General features: G+C 50.2%; 1 protein-coding gene across 4 annotated transcripts in view; it reads left to right on the top strand.

Moving 5' to 3' along the window:
• The window catches only part of yeats2 (YEATS domain containing 2), a 210,402-nt gene that overhangs the window by 73,621 nt on the left and 113,781 nt on the right, over positions 1–23,000 (top strand). For 2 of the 4 annotated variants that reach the window (XM_072474756.1, XM_072474755.1), the window contains exons 12-14: positions 101–259; positions 7,265–7,362; positions 13,160–13,267. In XM_072474756.1, coding sequence (XP_072330857.1) covers positions 101–259; positions 7,265–7,362; positions 13,160–13,267 — 365 coding nt within the window. The remainder of the gene's footprint in view (positions 1–100; positions 260–7,264; positions 7,363–13,159; positions 13,268–23,000) is intronic. The other 2 variants (XM_072474759.1, XM_072474758.1) reach the window with 1 other exon arrangement.

Here is a 23,000-nt window from a genome sequence, read left to right as displayed (position 1 = left end):
ACAGGGAGAGCACAAAATGTGGTTACTGCAATATTATGATGGCCCATGACTTGAAGTTTAAAATGCTAACAAGTTCATTAATCGTTTTATATTACTATAGGATCACCTATCTCAACTCCCAGTCACTCTCCTTTGCCACGTACGCCAACCTCTACTCCTGTCCACATGAAGCAAGGGTCGTCCGTCTCAGTCATAAGTAACCCCTACATTATAGTGGACAAGCCTGGACAAGTGATTGGAGTGTCAACGTCAAACACGGGTATGGACCTGACAAACTTCACACACACATGCGATTTAATGGGGGGAAAAAAGGGTCCCGTTTTGGGCGCTTTTAGCAGGGTGTTGGCACTGAGAATGACCCCGCTATAGGACGGGACTCTGTTTTGGGTCTAGGCAAGGAAACCCCCACCGAAGCCGCACTTACCTTAATTTCTTGTATTGACAAACTCAGCTCAGTACAGGAGGAGATCGGGGTGCCATTTTTAAATGCTACGTCAATCTCTCGATCCCCACCATGGCCTCTGGTCCCCACCCCCCCCCCATTGTCCAACTTAACAATTAGGGGGTCCTCGATCCCCACCTCACCAGGGCAGGGCACCCCCCCAATGCAAGCCTGACAGTGCCAGGGTTCCCAGGTGGCATCGGGAGTACCAGCGTATCACTCTGCACAGAGCCCAAAGTGCGGCCATTCGATCCTGGGCCTTGGTACACTCCAGCTTGCACATTTAAGTGAGCTGAAGTGCACACGTGAATATGCAGATATGGATCCTGCCCATTGAGGGCAGGGGGGTGGGGTTTGGGGGAGGGGGGACCCTCCCACACGTTCGGGCTGGGGAGGGAGGAGGTCGGGGATTGTTTGGGAGTCTCGGAGATCGGGATGCCATTTAAAAATGCGGTTGCTAGGGAACTTTGTTCCCTTTTGGGAGAATTGTGCCCTTGGTGTCAGCAGAGGTTTCTGAGTGGGGCAGTAGGACTGACTGGATTGCTCTGAGGGAAGTTGCCGTGGACTCGATGGCTTGCTTTTGTGCCGTATATAACTCTTTGACTCTTTATTTTATTTGATTTATTGATATGATTTATATATTTATTGTCACGTGTACCGAGATACAGTGAAAAGTATTGCTCTGCTTACAGTCCTGGCAGATCGCTCCACACATAAATAAATAGAACATAGTATAGTAATTAAGAATTCTAGAACATACTATAATAACGGTTATAAAAGCTGTGGGAAGAGGATCTGTAGGGGAGAGATCGCAAAAGGTCGCCACGCTCCAGCCATCTTGGAAAAACATTTTTTAATTGTTAAAATCCAGCTGCAGCGTGTTGTTTTTTTTTCTGTACTCTATCTCAGTCAGGAAGAGGAAGAGCTGGTCCGATTCCCTTGTAGCTGGCCTCCTTGGCTTGGTACAGTTGTTTGGAGAAATGCTTGAGCAGCTCTCTGATCTCTTCGCTCACTCCATTCCCCGATCCGCACAGCTTCCACTGGTCTCTCCCTGTAATGTATTGCCGGGGCTGTGATCCCGCTACTGCCAATTGGTCCCGACCTTCCCAGCGGTTCTCGCCTCCCATTAAGCCAGCCGGACTGATCTCCACCGTCTGCTGGAAGCAACCCAGGCACAGCGAGTGTCTGTACGGCGGCATCATAATAATAATAATCTTTATTGTCACAAGTAGGCTTACATTAACACTGCAATGAAGTTACTGTGAAAAGCCCCTAGTCCCCACATTCCGGCGCCTGTTCGGGTACACAGAGGGAGAATTCAGAATATCCAAATTACCTAACGACACATCTTTTGGGGCTTGTGGGAGGAAACCGGAGCACCCGGTTTCCGGCTCTGCCAGCAGCCCCCGGCAAACCGGGCACAGACACTTGGCCAGGTTGAGGGCTGGAGCCGGGGCAGTGCCTCGGGCACGGACAGGCCGCTCCCTCTCTTTCACCCTATGGTGGCCGCTCCGTCCAGTGTGGGAGCGCTTTCACGTTCCCTCGCTCTCCCGGACAAATTCTGGAGGGATGTCCTGATGCTGCAACCTTCAGATTCTGACTGCTGCCGCCGTGAAGCTGATGTGTGATTTGGAAATGGATAAAGAATGGTGCATTAATGCTGCCTGGTTAGTTGGCCCCAATGCACTGCAGTGAATGGACAAATGTGAAATAGTCTGTCGCCTCCACATGCTCACTACTCCAATATGGAAGGTAGAAACTGATCTATTACTGAACTGATTGCTGCACCAGATGTGCCGTACAGCTGATACAAGAGTTTAGCCCTTGAACTGCATTTCATTACCAGGATGCTTATGACAAAATCTTTGACCAGGAGGCAAAAGAATTAGAAACAAAATACAGTGGTGCTGAAACTGTGCGGTGAGAGACCAACTAATCAAACACTTTGTCTGGAATCCTTTTCTCTGCATTTTTTGCAAAGATATTAACACGTTTCTTTTTAAACAGTGAAATGGGGGTCAGCAAAAGTGTGCATCTTCAAAATAGAGTGGAATCAATCGAATAAGTGGAACGGAAGAGAAAATTATCAAAGATGAAATTATTAAAGAGAAAATGAACACTGCTGGTCATGATTTTGGGACTCATGTGGACAGCTATAGCTGTTCATTAACAGGCAGATCTTGCTGATGTAAAGTTAGTGCAGCGTGTGGATTTAAAAGTGATCCATTCATAGGTCATTTAAAGATTTTGCAACTAAATTTCATAAGGTACGAAATAGGAGCAGATATAGGCCATTCAGCCTGTTCTGCCTTTCAATAAGACTGTGGCTGATTGGTTTGTGCTTCGAGTTCCACATCCCCATCTACCCCTGATAACCTTTGATTCCCTTGCCTCAGAATCTATTTACTTCCACCTTGAATATATTCAATGACCCCGCCGTCGCCACCTTCTGAGGCAGAGAGTTCCAGAGTCGCACGACCCTCTGAGAAGAAAATTCTAATCTCTGTCTATAACTTTAAAACAGTACTCCTAGTTCTGGAATCATCCACACGAAGAAGCATTCTTTCCACATCCACTTTGTTGAGACTGTTCAGGATCTTATATATTTCAATCAAGTCACCCCTCACTCTTCTAAACGCCAGCAGAAACAAGCCCAGCATGTCCAACCTTTCCTCTTCAGCCACCCGCTCATTCTAGGTATCAATCTACTAAACCTCAATTTAACTGCCTCCCAATGCATTTACATTCTTCCTAAATTAGGAGATTAAAACTGCACACAGTATTTGAGATGTGGTCTTACAAATGCCCTGTATAACTGAAGTGTAACATCCTTTTATGTTAATTTCCTCTCATAATAAAAGGTAGCATTCCATTACTTGCTGTGTCTGCATACTAACTTTTTGTGATTCACGCACAGGAACATCTAGATCCCTCCACGCCTCAGAATTCACCAAGGAGAGGGACATGACGAATGTTGAGGCTAAGGATGGATGTTTAAATACTCTAGGTCAAGTCGGCATAAGGAAGGGGAAAGTTTTGGGTATTCTAAAAGGTATTAAGGTGGACAAGTCCCCAGGTCCGGATGGGATCTATCCCAGGTTACTGAGGGAAGCGAGGGACGAAACAGCTGGGGCCTTAGCAGATATCTTTGCAGCATCCTTGAGCATGGGTGAGGTCCCGGAGGACTGGAGAATTGCTAATGTTGTCCCTCTGTTTAAGAAGGGTAGCAGGGATAATCCAGGGAATTATAGACCTGTGAGCTTGACGTCAGTGGTAGGCAAACTGTTGGAGAAGATACTGAGGGATAGGATCTATTCACATTTGGAAGAAAATAGACTTATAAGTGATAGGCAGCATGGTTTTGTGCAGGGAAGGTCATGTCTTACAAACCTAATAGAATTCTTTGAGGAAGTGACAAAGTTAATTGATGAGGGAAGGGCTGTAGATGTCATATACATGGACTTCAGTAAGGCATTTGATAAAGTTTCCCATGGCAGGTTGATGGAAAAAGTGAAGTTGTATGGGGTTCAGGGTGTACTAGCTAGATGGATAAAGAACTGGCTGGGCAACAGGAGACAGAGAGTACTGGTGGAAGAGAGTGTCTCAAAATGGAGAAAGGTGACTAGTGGTGTTCCACAGGGATCCGTGCTCGGACCACTGTTGTTTGTGATATACATAAATGATCTGGGCGAAGGTATAGGTGTTCTGATTAGCAAGTTTGCAGATGATACTAAGATTGATGGAGTTGCAGATAGCGAGGAGGGCTATCAGAGAATACAGCAAAATATAGATAGATTGGAGAGTTGGGCAGAGAAATAGCTGATGGAGTCCAACCCAGGCAAATGCGAGGTGATGCATTTTGGAAGATCTAATTCAAGAGCGGACTATACGGTCAATGGAAGAGTCCTGGGGAAAATTGATGTACAAAGAGATCTGGAAGTTCAGGTCCATTGTACCCTGAAGGTGGCAACGCAGGTCGATAGAGTGGTCAAGAAGGCCTACAGCATGCTTGCCTTCATCGGACGGGGTATTGAGTACAAGAGTCGGCAGGTCATGTTACAGTTGTACAGGACTTTGGTTAGGCCACATTTGGAATACTGCGTGCAGTTCTGGTCGCCACATTACCAGAAGGATGTGGATGCTTTAGAGAGGGTGCAGAGGAGGTTCACCAGGATGTTGCCTGGTATGGAGGGTGCTAGCTATGAAGAAAGGTTGAGTAGATTAGGATTGTTTTCGTTGGAAAGACGGAGGTTGAGGGGGGACCTAATTAAGGTCTACAAAATTCTGAGAGTAATGGACAGGGTGGATAGCAACAAGCTTTTTCCAAGAGTGGGGGTGTCAATTACAAGGGGTCACGATTTGAAGGAAAGTTTAAAGGAGATGTGCGTGGAAAGTCTTTTACGCAGAGGGTGGTGGGTGCCTGGAACGCTTTGCCAGCTGAGGTGGTAGAGGCGGGCACGATAGCATCATTTAAGATGCATCTAGACAGATATATGAATGGGCGGGGAACAGAGGGAAGTAGATCCTTGGAAAATAGGTGACAGGTTTAGATAAAGGATCTGGATCGGCGCAGGCTGGGAGGGCCAAAGGGCCTGTTCCTGTGCTGTAATTTTCTTTGTTCTTTGTTCTGAAGTTGTTTTCCATTTACGTAATAAACTTTGCTTTTTTATTCTTCCTGCCAAAATGAACAACTTCATATTTTCCCACATTAGGGTTCATCTGCCAGATTTTTGCCCAATCACTCAACCTGCCTATATCCGTTTGTAACCTCCTTATGTTCTCTTCACAACATACTTTCCAAACTATTTTTGTGTCATATGCAAATTTAGCTACCAAGTGTTCACTCTGTTCATCTAAGCCATTGATGGGAGGCATGGTGGTGCAGTGGTTAGCACTGCTGCCTCACGATGCCGAGGTGGAGTTTGCACATTCAGCCCGTGTCTGCGTGGATTTCACCCCCACAACTCATGGGTGGCACAGTAGCTCAGTGGTTAGCACAGTTGCTTCACAGCACCAGGGACCTGGGTTCAATTCCCGGCTTGGTTCGCTGTCTGTGCGGAGGCTGCATGTCCTCTCCGTGTCTCCGTGGGTTTCCTCCGGGTGCTCCGGTTTCCTCCCACAAGTCCTGAAAGACGTGCTTGTTAGGTGAATTGGACATTTTGAATTCTCCCTCAGTGTACCCAAACAGGCGCCGGAGTGTGGCGACCAGGGGATTTTCACAGTAACTTCATTGCAGTGTTAATGTAAGCCTACTTGTGACACTAATAAAGATTATTATTATTATTATTATTATTAATAAAATGTGCAGGCTAGGTTGATTGGACCCCCTAAATTGGAAAAAAAATCTAAACCATTGATATAAATTGGAAAAAGGTGAGACCCGAGCACAGGCCACTGTAGGACTCCATTCATCACATCCTGTCAATCAGAACAAAAACATTGATGCATATTCTCTCTCTTCTGCCAATCGTCTATTGTTGCTAATGTGTTATCCTTGACACCATAAGCTTTTATTTTCCACAATAACCTTTCATGTGGCACCTTAGCAAATGCCTTCTGGAAATCCAAGTACTGTATGTCACCGGCTCCTCTTTATTCACAACGCATGTTACTCTTTGAAAGAACTCCAATAAATTGATTAAACATGATTTCTCTTTCACAAAACCATGCTGACTCTTCCCGGTTACTGTGAGTTTTTCTTAGTGCACCCTTAATGATCGATTCTAACACCTTCTCCATAATAGACTTCAAGCAAACTGGACTAAACTTTCCTGTTTTCTGCCTCCCTTTTTGAATAGAGGGGTTATATTTGCTACTTTCCAGTCTGATGGAATCATTCCAGAATCTAATGAATTTTGGAATTGTCTGCCTCTTTTAAGACCCGAGGGTGAAGTCCATCAATACCTGGAAGCTTGTCATCCCGCAGCTCCATCGGTTTGCTCAGTACAGCTTCCCTTGTGATTGTAATTTCTCAAAATTCCACTTTCGCTTCCACCTCCTGATTCACAGCTATGACTGGAATGTTTTTTTGAATCTGCTACAGTGAAGAGCGAAGCAAAACATTTGCTAATTTCATCTTAGCACTTATTGTTGGAACTACTCTTCTCCCTTCAAATTGGATGGAAGAGTCAATCATATTGTGGTTGCTACTACCGAGGGGTGCCTTTACTCACAGGTCATTAATTAATCCATTACATCGCATTACATAGTACCAAGTCTAATATAACCTGCTCCCTGGTTGGTTTCAGGAATGTGTTGCTCAAAGAAACTATCTCCAAAGCATTCTGTGAACTCCTCATCCAGGCTACTTCTGCCCACTATGATTTTCCACTTTACGCCTCGATTAAAATCCCCCAAGATCATTGCCGCCCCTTTATTACACGCACCCAATATTTCTTCTTGTACACTTTGTCCTGCCTTGTGGTTACTTTAGGGGTCTGTAGGCCACTCACACTGGTGACTTATTTCCCTGACTATTCCTCATCTCCATCCGATTCTACATCCTGATGACCTGAACCAAGGCCATGTCTACCTATTGCACCAATGCCATCCTTGATTAACCCCCCCACCTTTATCTAGATTCCTATTCTTCTTGAATGTCATGTACCCCATAATATTCAGGACCCCAATCCTTGTCATCCTGCAGTCTGTAATTACGATTTATTTACTTTGTTGTGCATTATCACTTCATTTACTTTGTTATGAAGGCTACGCGCATTAAGATAAAGAGCCCTTAGTTTTGCCTTTTTGTTAAACTCACGGTTTCTCCCGTGGTTTTTCAAATGCAAGCTGATTTATTTATATCTCTTGTTTCATTTGAAGGAGGGAGCCCCACGGCAAAGTATACAGGTGTTTCACAGGGAGCACGTTCACCCATCCCAAAGATCCATGGCAGTAGCTTTATCGCAACTACTGTGAAGGTAAGGGCTTTCTTGTCTGGTTGAACCTGGCTCTGTTTTTTTTTTGAAAAACATTTTATTAAGGCATTTATAATTTTATAATAATCAGAGTAAACAGTACAAATACAAATATAAACATAGTGCAAAGACCGCCTCCCTCCCTCACAAGACCCACCTCCTCTAAACGATAACCTAACCCCCCCACACCTCTGCTAACAGTTAGTTTTCTCCAAAGAAGTCGACAAATGGCTGCCACCTCTGGACGAACCCTAGCAGTGACCCTCTTAGGGCGAACTTCATTTTCTCAAGTCTGAGAAACCAAGCCACGTCACTAAGCCAGATCTCTGAATTCGGGGGCTTTGTGTCCCTCCATGCTACCAATATCCATCTCCGGCCTACCAAGGAGGCAAAGGCCAAGACATCAACCTCTCTCACACCCTGGACTCCCGGATCTTCTGACACGCCGAAAATCTCTGGACTCGGCACCACCCTTGTTTTTGACACCGTGGACATGACATCTGTAAAACCCTGCCAAAATCCCCTAAGCTTTGGATATGCCCAAAACATATGGACATGGTTTGCTGGCCCTCCCGCACATCTGTCCTCTATCCCAAAAAACTTGCACATCCAGGCCACCGTCATGTATGCCCGGTGGACAACCTTAAACTGAATCAGACTGAGCCTGGCACATGATGAGGACGTGTTGACTCTGCTTAATTCATCCGCCCAAAGACCTGCCTCTATCCCCCCCCCCCCCCCCCCCCCCCCCCCAGCTCATCTTCCCACTTGCACTTTAGCTCCTCTGTCTGCGATATTATCTTTCTAAATATCCGAGACCTTCCCCTCTCCCACCCTCGTTCTGAAAACTACCCTGTCCTGTATCCCCTGTGGCAGGAGCGGAAAGGTCGAAACCTGCCTTCGTCAAAGAATCCCGTACCTGCAGATATCTGAATCCATTTCCTGCTGGCAGTTCAAATTTCTCCTCTAAATCCTTCAAACAGGGGAAGCTCCCATCTATAAATAGATCCCTCATCCTCTCAATCCCTGTTCTCTGCCATCTCTGAAACCCCCCCCATCCAGCCTTCCTGGTACAAACCAATGGTTACTGCAAACCGGGGCCCAGAACGATGCTCCCTCCACTCTCATACGCTTTCTCCATTGCCCCCAGACCCTCAGGGCCGCCACTACCACTGGGCTTGTGGAGTACCGGGCCGGCGAGAATGGCAGGGGTGTCGTTACCAATGCCCCCAAACTTGTGTCCTTGCATGAACCCCCCCCACTACCCTCTTCCTAATCATGGCTATATTTGCCGCCCAGTAATAGTTGCTAAAGTTTGGCAGCGTCAACCCACCCTCCCCTCCGCCACGCTCCCGCAACACTTTCTTCACTCGCGGGGTTTTACCCGCCCACTCAAAACCCGAAATCATCTTGTTTACTCATTTTTAAAAAAGCCCCTTCGGATAAAGATGGGGAGGCACTGAAAAACAGAGAAACCCCGGGAGGTCCGTCATTTTCACGGTCTGTACTCTCCCTGCCAGTGACAGCAGGAGCATGTCCCACCTTCAAAAGTCCTCCTTCATCTGTTCTACTAGCCGGGTCAAATTTAGTTTATGTAACAGCCCCTAGTCCCATGCCACCTGAAACTGGCTCTGTCAACGAGTGGGGATTTCTTCTTATTCTCACTCACAGGGAATGGCAACGGTGGTGTAGGTTAAATATTAATATAAATCTGGTTGGCTGGTAGCTTTCTGAGGCAGGACATCCTGCCAACTGAGGGGTGAAAACCCTGCCTCCAGCCAGTTAATGGTCATAGGAGAATGAGGGATAGCCCAACGCATCACACAATCTTGCCACCCCTACATTGATTCTGTATACACCTCCCGCTGCCTCAGGAAGGTGAGACCCCTCCCACCCAGGTATTTCCTTCTTCCAGACCCTTCTATCAGGCAGAAGGTACAGTAGTCTGATGACCCGCACATCCAGACACAGGAACAGCTTCTTCCCCACAGCTACAAGAGTCCTCAACGACTCCCCCTCGGACTGATCTGTTCCCTGCAAGAACACTAATTGCGACGCCCTATTCTGCTCTTGCTCACGTATTTGTTTTGTTTGGCCCCTTGTTCCGCACTGTAATCAATCACTATTTGTCGATGTACCATTTGTCAATGTTCTCTGTTGATTATTCTTTTTGTCTCCTATGTATGTACTGTGTATGTTCTCTCGGCCGCAGAAAAATACTTTTCACTTACTTCGTTACATGTGACAATAAATCAAATCAAATCAAATGGGTGGGGATATGTTTGCCACCGACTACTCCGATGGTAGGAAGGGGGAGCTCCGCCATCCGAAATATCCTGGCTGTGGAGTTTGTGATCACTTGTGCTTAAGCAATGTTTAATGTATTTCATTCACTTTACATTAAAACTGTAAGACAGCTAGTTTATTGTGGAACCATTATAGCAGTACCTGACCCAGATGGGGATCTGGCAAGGCTTTGATTTAAAAAAAAAATCTATCCTTGTTTTCCAATTGCTCCATTGTCTTACCCCTCCATAACTCTGCATCCTCCTCCTACCCAACAACCAGCCCAGGAACTCTGTGTATCTTCAATTCAGGCCCCTGAACAGCCCTGGTTGTCTTTGTTCCACCATTGGTGGCAGTACCCTCCACTAAGAAGGCCCTAAGCTTTGGGATATCCTGTCTAATATTCTGCGCTCTCTACATCGCTCTCTCCATTAGCTTGCTCCTTAGAACCTCCTCTATGACCAAACCTTTGGTCACTTGTCCTTTTTATATGACTCGGTGTCACATTTTGTTTGGTGACCCTCCTGTGAAGTGCCTTGGAATGCCCAACTCTGTTAAAAGGGCTTTATACAAAGACACATCATTCTTACGCAAGAGACAAATATATTTTTCATGCTTTTTCTTTTCAAGCAACAGAAAGTAGTTAATGACAGGAGCAGCAGCATCTGCAAAGTCTTAAAACTCGTCAAGGAATAAAGCAGATAAAACTTCTTATTTCATGATTTAAAGATCAACTGCACACACACGACATAATTAAAGTACTTGAAGTTAATTTGAAATTAATACTACCACAGTACACCGGCTATTGCGCTCAAGAGGAAAAATCACCCACGTGTTTCATTCTATGCTGAAGAGATTTCAAAAAGCTATAGGAATACTGATTCTCAGATGTGACGTGAAGGTGGTATTCTGCTTGGGGAGGGGTGTGTGGTGTGGAAAATACTAGGTTACTTTCGCTACTAAAGAAGACCCAGATATCTTATATTAGAATGCTGGTGTGTGGAGAAATAGCCTTTCAGACTAATTATTCACCACTTCTTGCACTAAGGCAACGTCTCTTGGCTAAAGTGGCCAGCAGATGACCTCTTATCCACTGCTAGCCAGTGCAACTCTTCAATTTGCGGCTGGGAAGACATAATCATGATTGGTCTACTTCAGATGGGAGACAGGTTACCTGTACATGTATAGAACAGGGACATGAGACTGGGGGCTGGTTTAGCTCAGTTGGCTAGATAGCTGGTTTGTGATGCAAAGCGAGGCCAGCAGCGCGGGTTCAATTCTCGTACCCGCTGAGGTTATTCACGAAGGCCCCACCTACTCAACCTTTCCCCTCTGGGATTATGGTGACTTTACATATGTTACCTAGAACAGCGACATGAGAATTTTTAGGAACTGGAAAAGATTGTTTGGCCAGAAAAGCTCACCCTTCTGTACAGATTGACAAACTCATGAAATGATGTTTCTGTCATAAATATTTGAATTAAAACTCTTATTCTGGAAAGACTTGTACCTCTTGTAGTCATATCCTGTTTGAAATATCCTGTTTACAAAAAAAAAAAAAGTTTCTTGGGCTGTTAGTAACTTCCTTATAATTATTCTCTCTGCTTTGAATGTTTTTATGGAAACAAAATTGTGCAAAGTACATCAAAGAGCACACACGGGCATTAATTCAGTGTGCTTTCCAGGCATCTGTTAGCCCAGCTCCCTCTGAGACTCTGTGGGTGACTTTTATTCTTTCATGGGATGTGGGCGTCACTGGCATAGTCAGCATTTGTTGCCCATTCCTAAATGCCCTTGAACTGAGTGGCTTGCGAGACCATTTCAGAGGGCACTTAAGAGTCAACCACATTGCTGTGGATCTGGGGCTACATGTGGGCCAGGCCAGGTAAGGATGGCAGATTTCTTTCCTAAAGGGTGAAGTGTTGGGTGGTCTGCCACACAGATGAACCAACACGGTTGTGAATGGTACAACGCAGTTTTATTTCAGACAACTATTTACATTGGTGAACTGTTCACTGAGGTTCGATCATGACCTTTAATTCTGTGGACCTATTCCTAATTCTGTTTTGTGGTGGCACTCAGCACATGGTGGATGTCTGAGTGGCCTGCAATGAGCTCTGTGCCCTGAGCCGTCTCCTGCTCGAGTGCCCAGGAAGTGTCGTGTTCCCTGTTTTGTACTGTGTATGCTCTTGCCTGTGATTGGCTGTCGTGCTGTGTGTGTTGATTGGTCCGTTGATCTGTCCATCAGTATGTATGTATGTATGTGCTATGATGTGTGCCTGAATATCATGACAAAGGGCATTAGTGAACCAGATGGGTTTTTATGACAATCGTTGGGATTTGAAACCATGTCCCCAGAGACTTTGCCTGGGCCTCTGGATTGCTAGTCCAGCAACATTAACTTTACACCATCATCTTCCTGTGTCATTGTTGTGCAAATGCCATTCATGATGGACTCCTTTTTAAAGGCAAGAAGGAAACAGGAATAAAGCAAAGGAATTGAACCATGATGCTAAATTCTGTCAATTCATTGGTTTTGCAGCAAATAACAATTTGTATTTATATCAAAACTCGAATGTAAAGAAACAGCCTTGAGGCAGTTTATTGATGTTTAGCAGACAAAAATGGATAAAATATTAAAGAAATGCATGTCAAGAAGGATGACGTTGATTTTAATGAGTGTCTTTTAAGAGGGAAGTATTGTGTTGGAGCGATCTGGCAAGAAGGCTTAGGCAGCTAAAGGCACGACCGTCAATGGAGTGGAGGACTGTGCAGAGGGGGTGGGGAGATGTGCTCAGCGCCAGAGTTGGAGGAATGTAGAGTTATCAGGTGAGTGGCAAGATCACAAAGGCATAAGAGTTCTAAACTGGAGTGATTGAGAGAGCAAAAGCCAATAAAGGCCAGGAGCGATGAGTGAGTGGAACCTTGTGCGGGAGAGGATAAAGGCAGCAAGTTTTGGGATGACTAGAGGGCAGAAGAATGGGAGTAAGGCTGAAGAGCATTGAAACATTTGAGTATGAAGCCGGTAACGGCCATATGAAACTATCCCTGTGGGTTGGTTGGTTAAAGAGCAAGGATGTTTATAAACCCTATAAAATCTGCACCTTATACTATGAAGTTTGGCTTTTTCTCCCTACCTTACACAGCCTGTATAAATGCAGTCACTTTCAATGACCTGGCCCTACTATCTTATTGGGGGAAAGAAAGCCATAATTTGGATTAAACTTGTCATCTTGATGTAAAATGATATTGGAGAAAGTGGAAACAGTGCAATTCTCAGTATGATTTGTTTACTTCTTGGGTTTAATTTTTATTTTTGCCTCGCAGCGGCCTGGAATCTATCTCCCAGTGTCACCGCTGGCTTCGGATGTGGTATGGGCACAATTTTAATGTAGATTTGATGATTCTCATTCCGAAGGAACTGACCACTTCTCTAGTCCGGCATTGCTGAAGCTCACTATCTCCGTGAGAGGGCTATAGATTGACGATGCATCTTTTGTGCTTCTCTTTTTAGCAGGAAGATGCACTTTTTGCAGCCATGCCCCCTCTGTGCCCCATTGGAAGCCATCCCAAGGTCCAGAGCCCTAAACCTGTGACTGGGGGTCTCGGTGGCTTCACCAAGGTAAGAATTGGGAATCACCTGCTTTCAGATAAATTTCCACTGGAGGTGTGGGCCCTGCAACTAAAATCTTGCTTTCACTTAAGGATCTTGTTAATATGGATGTCAGTCCTGTGAGTGCAATGGCCCCAGATTCAGTTACCGGAACTGTTTCAGCATGGCCCTGCGCTGAATTAGTGGGGTGAAAGGTGATTTCCTTTTTAGTGAGAGAAAATTAAAGGACCTCTCATCCCAGGCCTGAGTCAGGACAAGACTCAGCTACACAACCAAGGCCATATGCCCTCTCTGACACTAGTGATGTCCCAGGGTAGGCCTTGTCCAGGCCAGCACTCGATCACACCTATCACTGACCGAGACCCTGGTGCACTGCTAGGAGACCAAAGGGACAAGAACTTCTTTTCCTTACACATTGCTGACTATGCATAATTTTAATGCTGAAAACAGTGAGATTAGACCAAACACTGACTGGATGCTGGTCAATAACCAGAGTGTGGATTTTCAATAACTTCGGGTGGTTTCCAAATATATCTGAATTCATAATACAAAAGTGATGCAGGGAAGTGCATCAGTTGTTTCTAGCCAAGATAATGATTGATGTTTCAGGCTATGATAAAATAGATTACGTTCTGGACACCATTAACCATCCTTCCCCTGACTCCCTCAGGACTATTTGTATTCAAGTCTCTGGAGTGGGACTTGAACCTAAAGCTGGAGTGCTGCGCACAGAGCCACGACTGGCACGGGACGATAGCGTGCATGGGTCTGGAGTTTGAGGACTGTTGTGGTCCCTGCGTTCCCCCCACCCTGTTGATAAGTTGGGGAAGAGGGAACCCTCTACATCCTACCAGCTGCTCGTGCATAATTTAACGCTGGGGACAGTATTAATTACTATAATGTGAGACTTCTGCCTATCTTGTTCGGAAGGTATACATTCCAAAGCTGCGAGCAGGGTGGTCGGAGATTGAGCATGGTGGTCTGATACAGGGCATGGAACGCGTACTGGAGGCAGAGCGGTAAACACTTGAGGTGTGGGCCAGAAAATGGGGGTGGGGGAGCGGTGAGACACTGGGGCGTGGATCGGTCAGACCCTGGGGCAGGCATCGGTCAAACCCTGGGGCAGGCATCGGTCAAACCCTGGGGGGCAGGGATCGCTCGGTCCCTGAGGCAAGGATCGGTTGGATGCTGGAGCAGGGAATGGTCAGAGCTGGAGCAGGGAATTGTCAGAACTGTGGCAGGCAGTGGACAGATGCCGGGGCAGGGAGCGGTCAGATGCCGGGACAAGGATCGGTCAGACGGCGGGGCAGGGATCGGTCAAACGGCGGGGCAGGGATTGGTTAGACGCCGGGGCTGGGATCGGTTGGATGCTGGGACAGGGATCGGTCAGACGCCGGGGCAGGGATCGGTCAGACGGCGGGGCAGGGAGTGATCAGACGCCGGGGCAGGGAGCGATCAGATGCCGGGGCAGGAAGCGATCAGACGCCGGGGCAGGGATCGGTCAGACGGTGGGGCAGGGATAGGTCAGACGCCGGGGCAGGGAGCGATCAGACGCCGGGGCAGGGAGCGATCAGACGCCGGGGCAGGGAGCGATCAGACGCCGGGGCAGGGATCGGTCAGACACCGGGGCAGGGAGCGGTCAGACACCGGGGCTGGGATTGGTCGGATGCTGGGACAGGGATCGGTCAGACGGTGGGGCAGGGATCGGTCAGACACCGGGGCAGAGAGCGATCAGACGCCGGGGCAGGGATCGGTCAGAAGCGGAGGCAAGGATCGGTCAGAAGCGGGGACAGGGATCGGTCAGACGCCGGGGCAGGGATCGGTCAGATACCGGGATAGAGAGAGGTAAGATGCAGGGGCAGGGAGTGGTCAGACGCCGGGACAGGGATTGGTTAGACGCCGGGGCAGGGATCGGTCAGACGCCGGGGCAGGGAGCGGTCAGACGCCGGGGCAGGGAGCGGTCAGACGCCGGGACAGAGAGAGGTCAGACGCCGGGACGGAGGGAGGTCAGATGCAGTGGCAGGGTATGGTCAGACACAGGAGCAGGGTGCAGTCAGACGCTGGGGCAGAGAGTAGTCAGACACTGGGGGGGGGGCGGGGGGGGGGGAGTTGGTGTGCAGTCAGACGCTGGGAGGGCGAGTGGTCAGAAGCTGGGGTGGTCTGATGTGCGGACAGACACTGGGGGGTGTGAGTGGTCAAAACACTTAGGGGGGGGGGGGGTTGGTGTGTGGTCAGAAGTAGGTGGGTGTGGTCAGATGCTGGGGGGAGCCTTGAGTGGTCAGGCACTGGGGGTAGTGTGCAGTCAAAAGCTGGGGATGGTGAGCAGTCCAATGCTCCAGGGGAGGGAGGCATTGCAGTCAGCTGCTGGGGGTGATGATCAGTCAGATACAAGGGGGGGAGCTGTGAGTTCGGGTATTATTTGAACTCAAATTCAATTTTGGTCATTTGAGACTTTAACCAAAAAAGGTAACAGGAGACAGCCTGGTGATACTTTACTTACGTTTTGAATTAATACTTAATAAAGCAGGGCTGAGTATTTCCGGGAGTACTATGGCTCTTGCTTTTTGGTTCGGCTAAGGGCATGTGACAACACTCGGCTTCCGTTCTGTCCCTTTAACCTTTGTTGGTCTTCTGCTTCCCTGTGGACAGCAGAATCTGCAAACTTCACTTTCAAACTTGGTGCGCGCTTTGCTCACTGAAAACTGCTGTTTATTAACCTTTTCCAAGCCACAGTGTGCTCAATCTGTGATTGGTCTAGGTGGGCATGATCAGTTTCTAATTGGTTTCTTGACGGTGATGGTCATCTATTGATGTCATTTCCCATAGTCCTCTGACTGGCCCTCTGATGTATCAATTACATGTGGGACCATCCCTTTCATTAAAGCTTGTTTCTGTCACCTCTTACTAAGAACAAAGGATGTTTTGTGGTAACTTGCCCATTTGTTTAAGATGGAGGAAGTATGCTGCCTTATCTTTTTGAACGGTGCCTTGAGCGCGCCGTCTTGGGATTTGCTTACTTCATCCAGGCTCCTCATTAAATCAAATCCTTGTCAGTGACTGTTTTAGAGGCTCTGTCCTTTACTCTGTGGGTTTGGGGGCTTGGACTGAATCACATTAACGTTAGAACAAAAAATAAAGTGGAGAAGTTGCTTACAACTCTAAACTGTGGATATCTGATACAGAATACTACAAAGTACTAATACAAAAATTTACAATACAAGTTGTACTTAAAGTTATACAGAGTGAGTATACAATATAAGTGTACAGCAATAATCACTGGTTAAAATGTGACATTATAAACCAGTCTCCTAATACATTTAGTTCATACATGGTGCTCTAAAGAATTGTTCTATTACAACTAATCACATACTGTCAAAAAGTTTAACTCGTACACAGAGTTAAAGGTAATTGCTTCTTCTTAAAACCTATGAGCTAAACTGATGTAAAGAACATTTTGCTGTTATGCTTCCCTCCCTTGCACCCAGAAATTCCTGCTAGCCTTTTTGCTGATATCAAGGGCGGGAATTCCTGTGCGCCAGCGGGAAATTCCGACCCCACGCCGGCACAACGGAAATCCCGTTGACAACGGCGGGACCGGTAGATCCCGCTGGCGGGCCACCTCTCCGCCAAAAACACACGGTGGGCTAGTCGGTAAATCCCGTCCTAAATGTGAGCTAAGAATAGTCACATGATGCTAAAACTAATATTCACTACAAGTTTAATCAGAATCATATAATAGTATGTTTATTAATTAGTACACTAAATTGAAACTATTCATGTGATTATAATTTTACTTGCACTAGTGTGCACTCAAACCTCAAAAAATAATGTTTTGAATTTTTGCCAAATTCCAATCTTGTGTTCATGGTTACAAGGAATTCACTGCTGACTTGGATCTTTATTTATCACCTAATGTACATACATCCTGGCCATGTACTGAGGAGCGGGCTGTTAAGACAGGCCAGGAAGGAAGTGGCTTATTGAAGTGGTGTGCCTGACATTTTCCTGATTGAAGTAAAGAATAGACGCTGCAGATCTACAATAAAAGTAGCTGGAAACCTTCAGCAGGTCAGGGCGGCAACTGTGGAGAGAACAGACCTTTTAATGTTTCGGTCAGGAATCTTTCATTAGAACTGGAAGTTAATGCTAATTAACACATTTAAAAAGGGAAAGAACAAAGGAAAGGGGGTAGAACATGTATACATTGTGCCACATACAAGCTGACACATGCCGATATTCTGGCACACACTCTGACTCGAGATCACTCTTCGCCCGCACTCTGGCATACACGCTCTGGTACACACACATATACTCATGTGCATGCACGCCACACACATATGGATGCACACACTCATACAGACGTGCACACACATACAAATTCATGCACACGCACACTCACGCATACATATAGGCGCATGCACATGCACACATTGCAAATTTGAGAAACAAAGTAGAATTAAAATCCCATTGGAGGTTCGAGATTTGCAATTCCTGAAGTGAAAGAGAGCGAATCTGGCTCTCAATGTACTCCTGAAATCTGCTTTCATTACAGTCGGGTCCAAAGGTCTGGTACTGTATATTAAGAGCGTACTGACCATCGTGCTCCAGCAGTACTGAAGATCTTAAATGTTCCAGGTTTTTAAAATTCCACCTCTCTTACAAAAGAGTGAAAGCGAGAGCCATGTGTGTGTAGCTAGTTCTCAGAGCTTGCGTAACAAAACTGCACTCATTACAGTGTGAAATGCCTGGAACCCCTGTCCCCACTCCGCACAGAGCAAAGTGCCCGGATCCCCTCCCCCACTCTCTTTGAAGTGAAATGTTCAGATCCCTTCTCTCACTGTACAGAGCAAAATGTCAGGATCCCTTACCCCACTGTGTACAGAGTGAAGAGTCCAGAGCCCCACACCCCATCCCCACCCGACATGGAATAAAATGTCCGGATACTCACCCCTCCCACCCCACTTCCCCCTTCCCACTCTGTATGGAGTAAAATGTCTAGAGCTGATCCCTCACCTTAAAGGATGAAGAAACCAGGGGCGAAATTCTCAGTTATCGGCGCAAAGTCCGCCGATCGGCGCAAAAAACGGCGCAAATCCGACTTGCGTCACGCCACAAAAATCGTCGCGAAGTCTCCGGCCCGAAATGGGCTAGCAGCAACGTGACGGGATCCGCGCTTGCCCACGTGGTTTACGCCGTTCAGCGTCACACACGCCGCACGGCGTGACGGCTCATAACGACGCGCTGCTCCCCCCCCACCCGACCGGAACACCCGACCGGAACACCCGACCGGATGGCCGGCCGCCGCTCAGCCCCGAGGTTCCAGTCACGGGATATGGAGGCGCTCCTGGACGCAGTGGAGCAGAGGAGGGAGGCCCTGTATCCCGGGCACGGCCGCAGAGTTGCCCCACGCCACAGCCGGCGTCTGTGGAGGGAGGTGGCAGAGGCCGTCACCGCTGTGGCCCTGACACCACGGACAGGCTACCCAGTGCCACAAGATGGTGAACGACTCGTCAGAGCAGGCAGTGATCGGCTGGGGTGACCTGACCACACAAAGGCAAATCTGTGACTCATACACAGCCAAAATGTGCAAGATGTTAAAGACGAAGAAAAATGTGGAAATAAGAAAAATTTGCAAACAGAAAATGTGAAGAAGAAAATGTGAAAAGTGAAACAAAGAAATGTGAAAAAAGAAAAAGTGAAAGAGCCCCATATCCCCCCTCCCCCATATCCCCCTCCCCCATATCCCCCCTCCCATAACACCCCTCCCCATAACCCCCCTCCCCCATATCCCCCTCCCCCATATCCCCCTCCCCATATCCCCCCTCCCCCATATCCCCCTTCCCCCATATCCCCCCCCCCCATATCCCCACTCCCCCATATCCCCCCACCCCAATATCCCCCCTCCCCCATATCCCCCCTCCCCCATATCCCCCTCCCCATATCCCCCTCCCCATCCCCCTCCCCATATCCCCCCTCCCCATATCCCCCCTCCCCATATCCCCCCCCATAGCCCCCTCCTCCATATCCCCCTCCCCCATATCCCCCTCCCCTATATCCCCCTCCCCCATATCCCCCTCCCCCATATCCCCCTCCCCATATCCCCTCCCCATATCCCCCTCCCCCATATCCCCTCCCCCATATCCCCCTCCCCCATATCCCCCCTCCCCCATATTCTCCCATATCCCCCCTCCCCCATATCCCCATCCCCATATCCCCCCATCCCCATATCCCCCCTCCCCCATATCCCCACTCGCCCATATCCCGCCCATAATCCCCTCCCCATATCCCCCCTCCCCCCATATCCCCCCTCCCCCATATCCCCCCTCCCCCATATCCCCCCTCCCCCATATCCCCCTCCCCCATATCCCCCCTCTCCCATATCCCCCCTCCCCCATATCCCCCCTCCCCCATATCCCCCTCCCCATATTCCCCCTCCCCATATCCCCCCTCCCCATATTCCCCTCCCCATATCCCCCCTCCCCATATCCCCCTCCCCATATCCTCCCTCCCCCATATCCCCCCTCCCCCATATCCCCCTCCCCCATATCCCCCTCCCCCATATCCCCCCTCCCCCATATCCCCCTCCCCCATATCCCCCTCCCCATATCCCACATCCCCCTATCCCCCCTCCCCCATATATCCCCCTCCCCCATATCCCCAAGTGAATCCAGCCCTAACCTTAACCTCTGCAATACACGCGCAACCGATGGCGTGCATTCATATACCTGCCTAACAGTGTTGCCTTTTACCCCTGCCCCCCCCCGCCACAGGAGAAACGCGCACACAACACCAGGGAGCATTTGAGGACTGGAGGAGGCCCCGCTGATGAGAGGCCACTGACCGAACACGAGGAAAGGGCCCTGGAACTCGCTGGCGGACCTGAGGACCGGGAGGTTGCTGATGCAGAGGTCGGGGGCGTACTAGCAAGTGAGCCACCGACAGCCCGTCCCCATATCCCCCCTCCCCTATATCCCCCTGACCCATACCACCTGATCACTGCCTGCGTGACTAACCATGCATGCTTCATTGTGTATCGCAGGAGCAATTGTCGAGGCACCCATCCCCGCAGATGCAGACCGCCCGCAGGATGCCCCTCGGAGGCCACGGGAGACGGAGAGACCCGGACCCTCCGGCATGCGACGCCCGCAGGATGTCCCTTGGAGACCACGGGAGACGGAGAGACCCGGACCCTCCGGCATGCGACGCCCGCAGGATGCCCCTCGCACACCATGGGAGACGGAGAGACCCAGACCCTCCGGCATGCGACGCTCGCAGGATGCCCCTCGGAGGCCACGGGAGACGGAGAGACCCGGACCCTCCGGCATGCGACGCCCGCAGGATGTCCCTTGGAGACCACGGGAGACGGAGAGACCCGGACCCTCCGGCATGCGACGCCCGCAGGATGCCCCTCGCACACCATGGGAGACGGAGAGACCCGGACCCTCCGGCATGCGACGCTCGCAGGATGCCCCTCGGAGGCCACGGGAGACGGAGAGACCCGGACCCTCCGGCATGCGACGCCCGCAGGATGTCCCTTGGAGACCACGGGAGACGGAGAGACCCGGACCCTCCGGCATGCGACGCCCGCAGGATGTCCCTTGGAGACCACAGGAGACGGAGAGACCTGGAGCAACAGGGAGACGACGCCCCCGTCACGTGCGGGTGCGACGACACAGGCGTGTGCCACCCAGCGACGAGAGGGGCAGCCACAGGCCCCCGTCACAGCCGAGCCAGGACACCCCTACCCGGGACACCCCTACCCGGGACACCCCTACCCGGGACACCTCTACCTGGGACACCCCTACCCGGGACAGCACTACCCAGGATGACGAAATACCGGACAGTGACTCAGAGTGGATGGGTGGAGACGAACCCCCACCCCAAAGTGCCATGGACTCGGAGTGGGACGAAGAGCACGACACAACGCCACTGCTGTCACCAACACCCTCCACCATCGCAGAAGCACTCACCTCGGTTGGGCACTTTAGTGATGAGGCGTCTGGTACACTCACTGGTGCGCACAACACAGCCCTCCCGGTACAGCAGGTGGAGGTAGGAGCAGCAGAGGGGCCGGGCGGTCGGAGGGCAGCCCAGCCCAAGCGAACATCTGCCGCCCAGATGGATCCCGGGTTCCTGGAGTTACCACACCCACACGTAGATCCGATGCAACCACCGACCCGGAGACGAGCGAAGAGGGTGACGGGCGGCTTGCGGCGGCTGCAGTCGCAGGTGGAGGAGTCCACCCGCGTACAGGAGCTGGGCGTAGTGCCGGTCATACGTGCCACCCAGGCCGACACCGCACGGGTGGCGTCCGCGGTGGAGGCAATGGGTGCGACGGTATCAGACATGGGGAATGGTTTGCGAGGCCTGGGGTCTTCCGTGCAGGCGGCGTCTGTGGCCCAGGAAATGGCTGCCCTCTCACAGGAGGCCATGAGCCAGTGCCAGATGGCAGAGGCGCTCAACGCCATGGCCCAGTCTCAGCAGGCCATGGCCCAGTCTCAGCAGGCCATGGCCCAGTCTCAGCAGGCCATGGCTCAGTCTCAGCAGGCCATAGCCCAGTCTCAGCAGGCCATGGCCCAGTCTCTGCAGGCCATGGCCCAGTCTCTGCAGGCCATAGCCCAGACTCTGCAGGCCATGGCCCAGTCTCTGCAGGCCATGGCCCAGTCTCAGCAGGCCATGGCCCAGTCTCAGCAGGCCATGGCCCAGTCTCTGCAGGCCATAGCCCAGTCTCAGCAGGCCATGGCCCAGTCTCAGCAGGCCATGGCCCAGTCTCTGCAGGCCATCGCTGAGGGCATCGGCGCCAGTGGCCATGTGTGAGCCGGCGTCGCACAGTCACAGACAGGGTTTGCCAATCCCCTGGGCTCCATGGCTGCAAACCTGCAGACCCCTGTCGATACCAGCACGGGCCTCCAGGACTGGCAGCGCCAGATGTCGGGGGGGCGTTGGATGGCCAGTCCGTTCGCATCCCCCACCCATGTAGAGGCCTGGGGGTCATCGGGCACCCCGCGGGAGGAGGAGGTGGTGTGGTCTGTCCCGGGTCCCCCTGTCGGGGAGGTCCCGGAACACCGCAACACCTCGGACCCCCCCCCCCCCCCCCCTTCCGTCCCAGGTGCATCGGGTGGGCAACGGGCAGGACAGGCTGGCAGCTCGCCATCCCAGTCGCCCGGGCCGCAGCCTGGCCCATCTAGGCCAGGACGCCCCAGGAAACGGCCGCCAAAGGGATCCCGTGTCAGTGGGCAGGAATCACAGGAGTCCACCTCCAGTTCTGCTGTACCGTCTGGGGAACCACGTAGACGTAGTCAAAGCGCCCGTAAGGCCAAACAATTAGACACTGAGTAAGTTGGCACGGGTGCAGGGCACAGATGAGTTTTAGGGGCTAGGGCACGTGCATGAACTCCTTTGGTTATTAAAGTCAATGTTCCACCTACAGAAGCTGCCTTTGTGCTCTGTCCAAAGCGTGCGGGGGTGTCATGTACGTTGAGCGCAAGTGTGTGTGTGAGGGGTGGCCTTACCTCAGCCCCAGGTGAGTCTGCCCCCTTCCCCCTGGGCCGCCATCAACATCCCCCCGGGCAGAGGAAGGGACCGTGCGCTGCAGTGTCACAGCCGCATGCAGGGATGGTCCGGGTGGATGGGTGGTACTGTGGCCGTGGGTCAGACATAGTCCAACGATGTGGAGCCAGGAGCTCATCGCAGGGCGGGTTGTCATCATCCTCCATGGCCTGCGATAGACACGCGTCCACCC

Source organism: Scyliorhinus torazame, chromosome 14, assembly GCF_047496885.1.
Source record: "Scyliorhinus torazame isolate Kashiwa2021f chromosome 14, sScyTor2.1, whole genome shotgun sequence".
Lineage (NCBI taxonomy): Eukaryota > Metazoa > Chordata > Chondrichthyes > Carcharhiniformes > Scyliorhinidae > Scyliorhinus > Scyliorhinus torazame.
The sequence above is the reverse complement of the archived record's forward strand: the minus strand, read 5'-3'. Positions and strand labels throughout refer to the sequence as shown.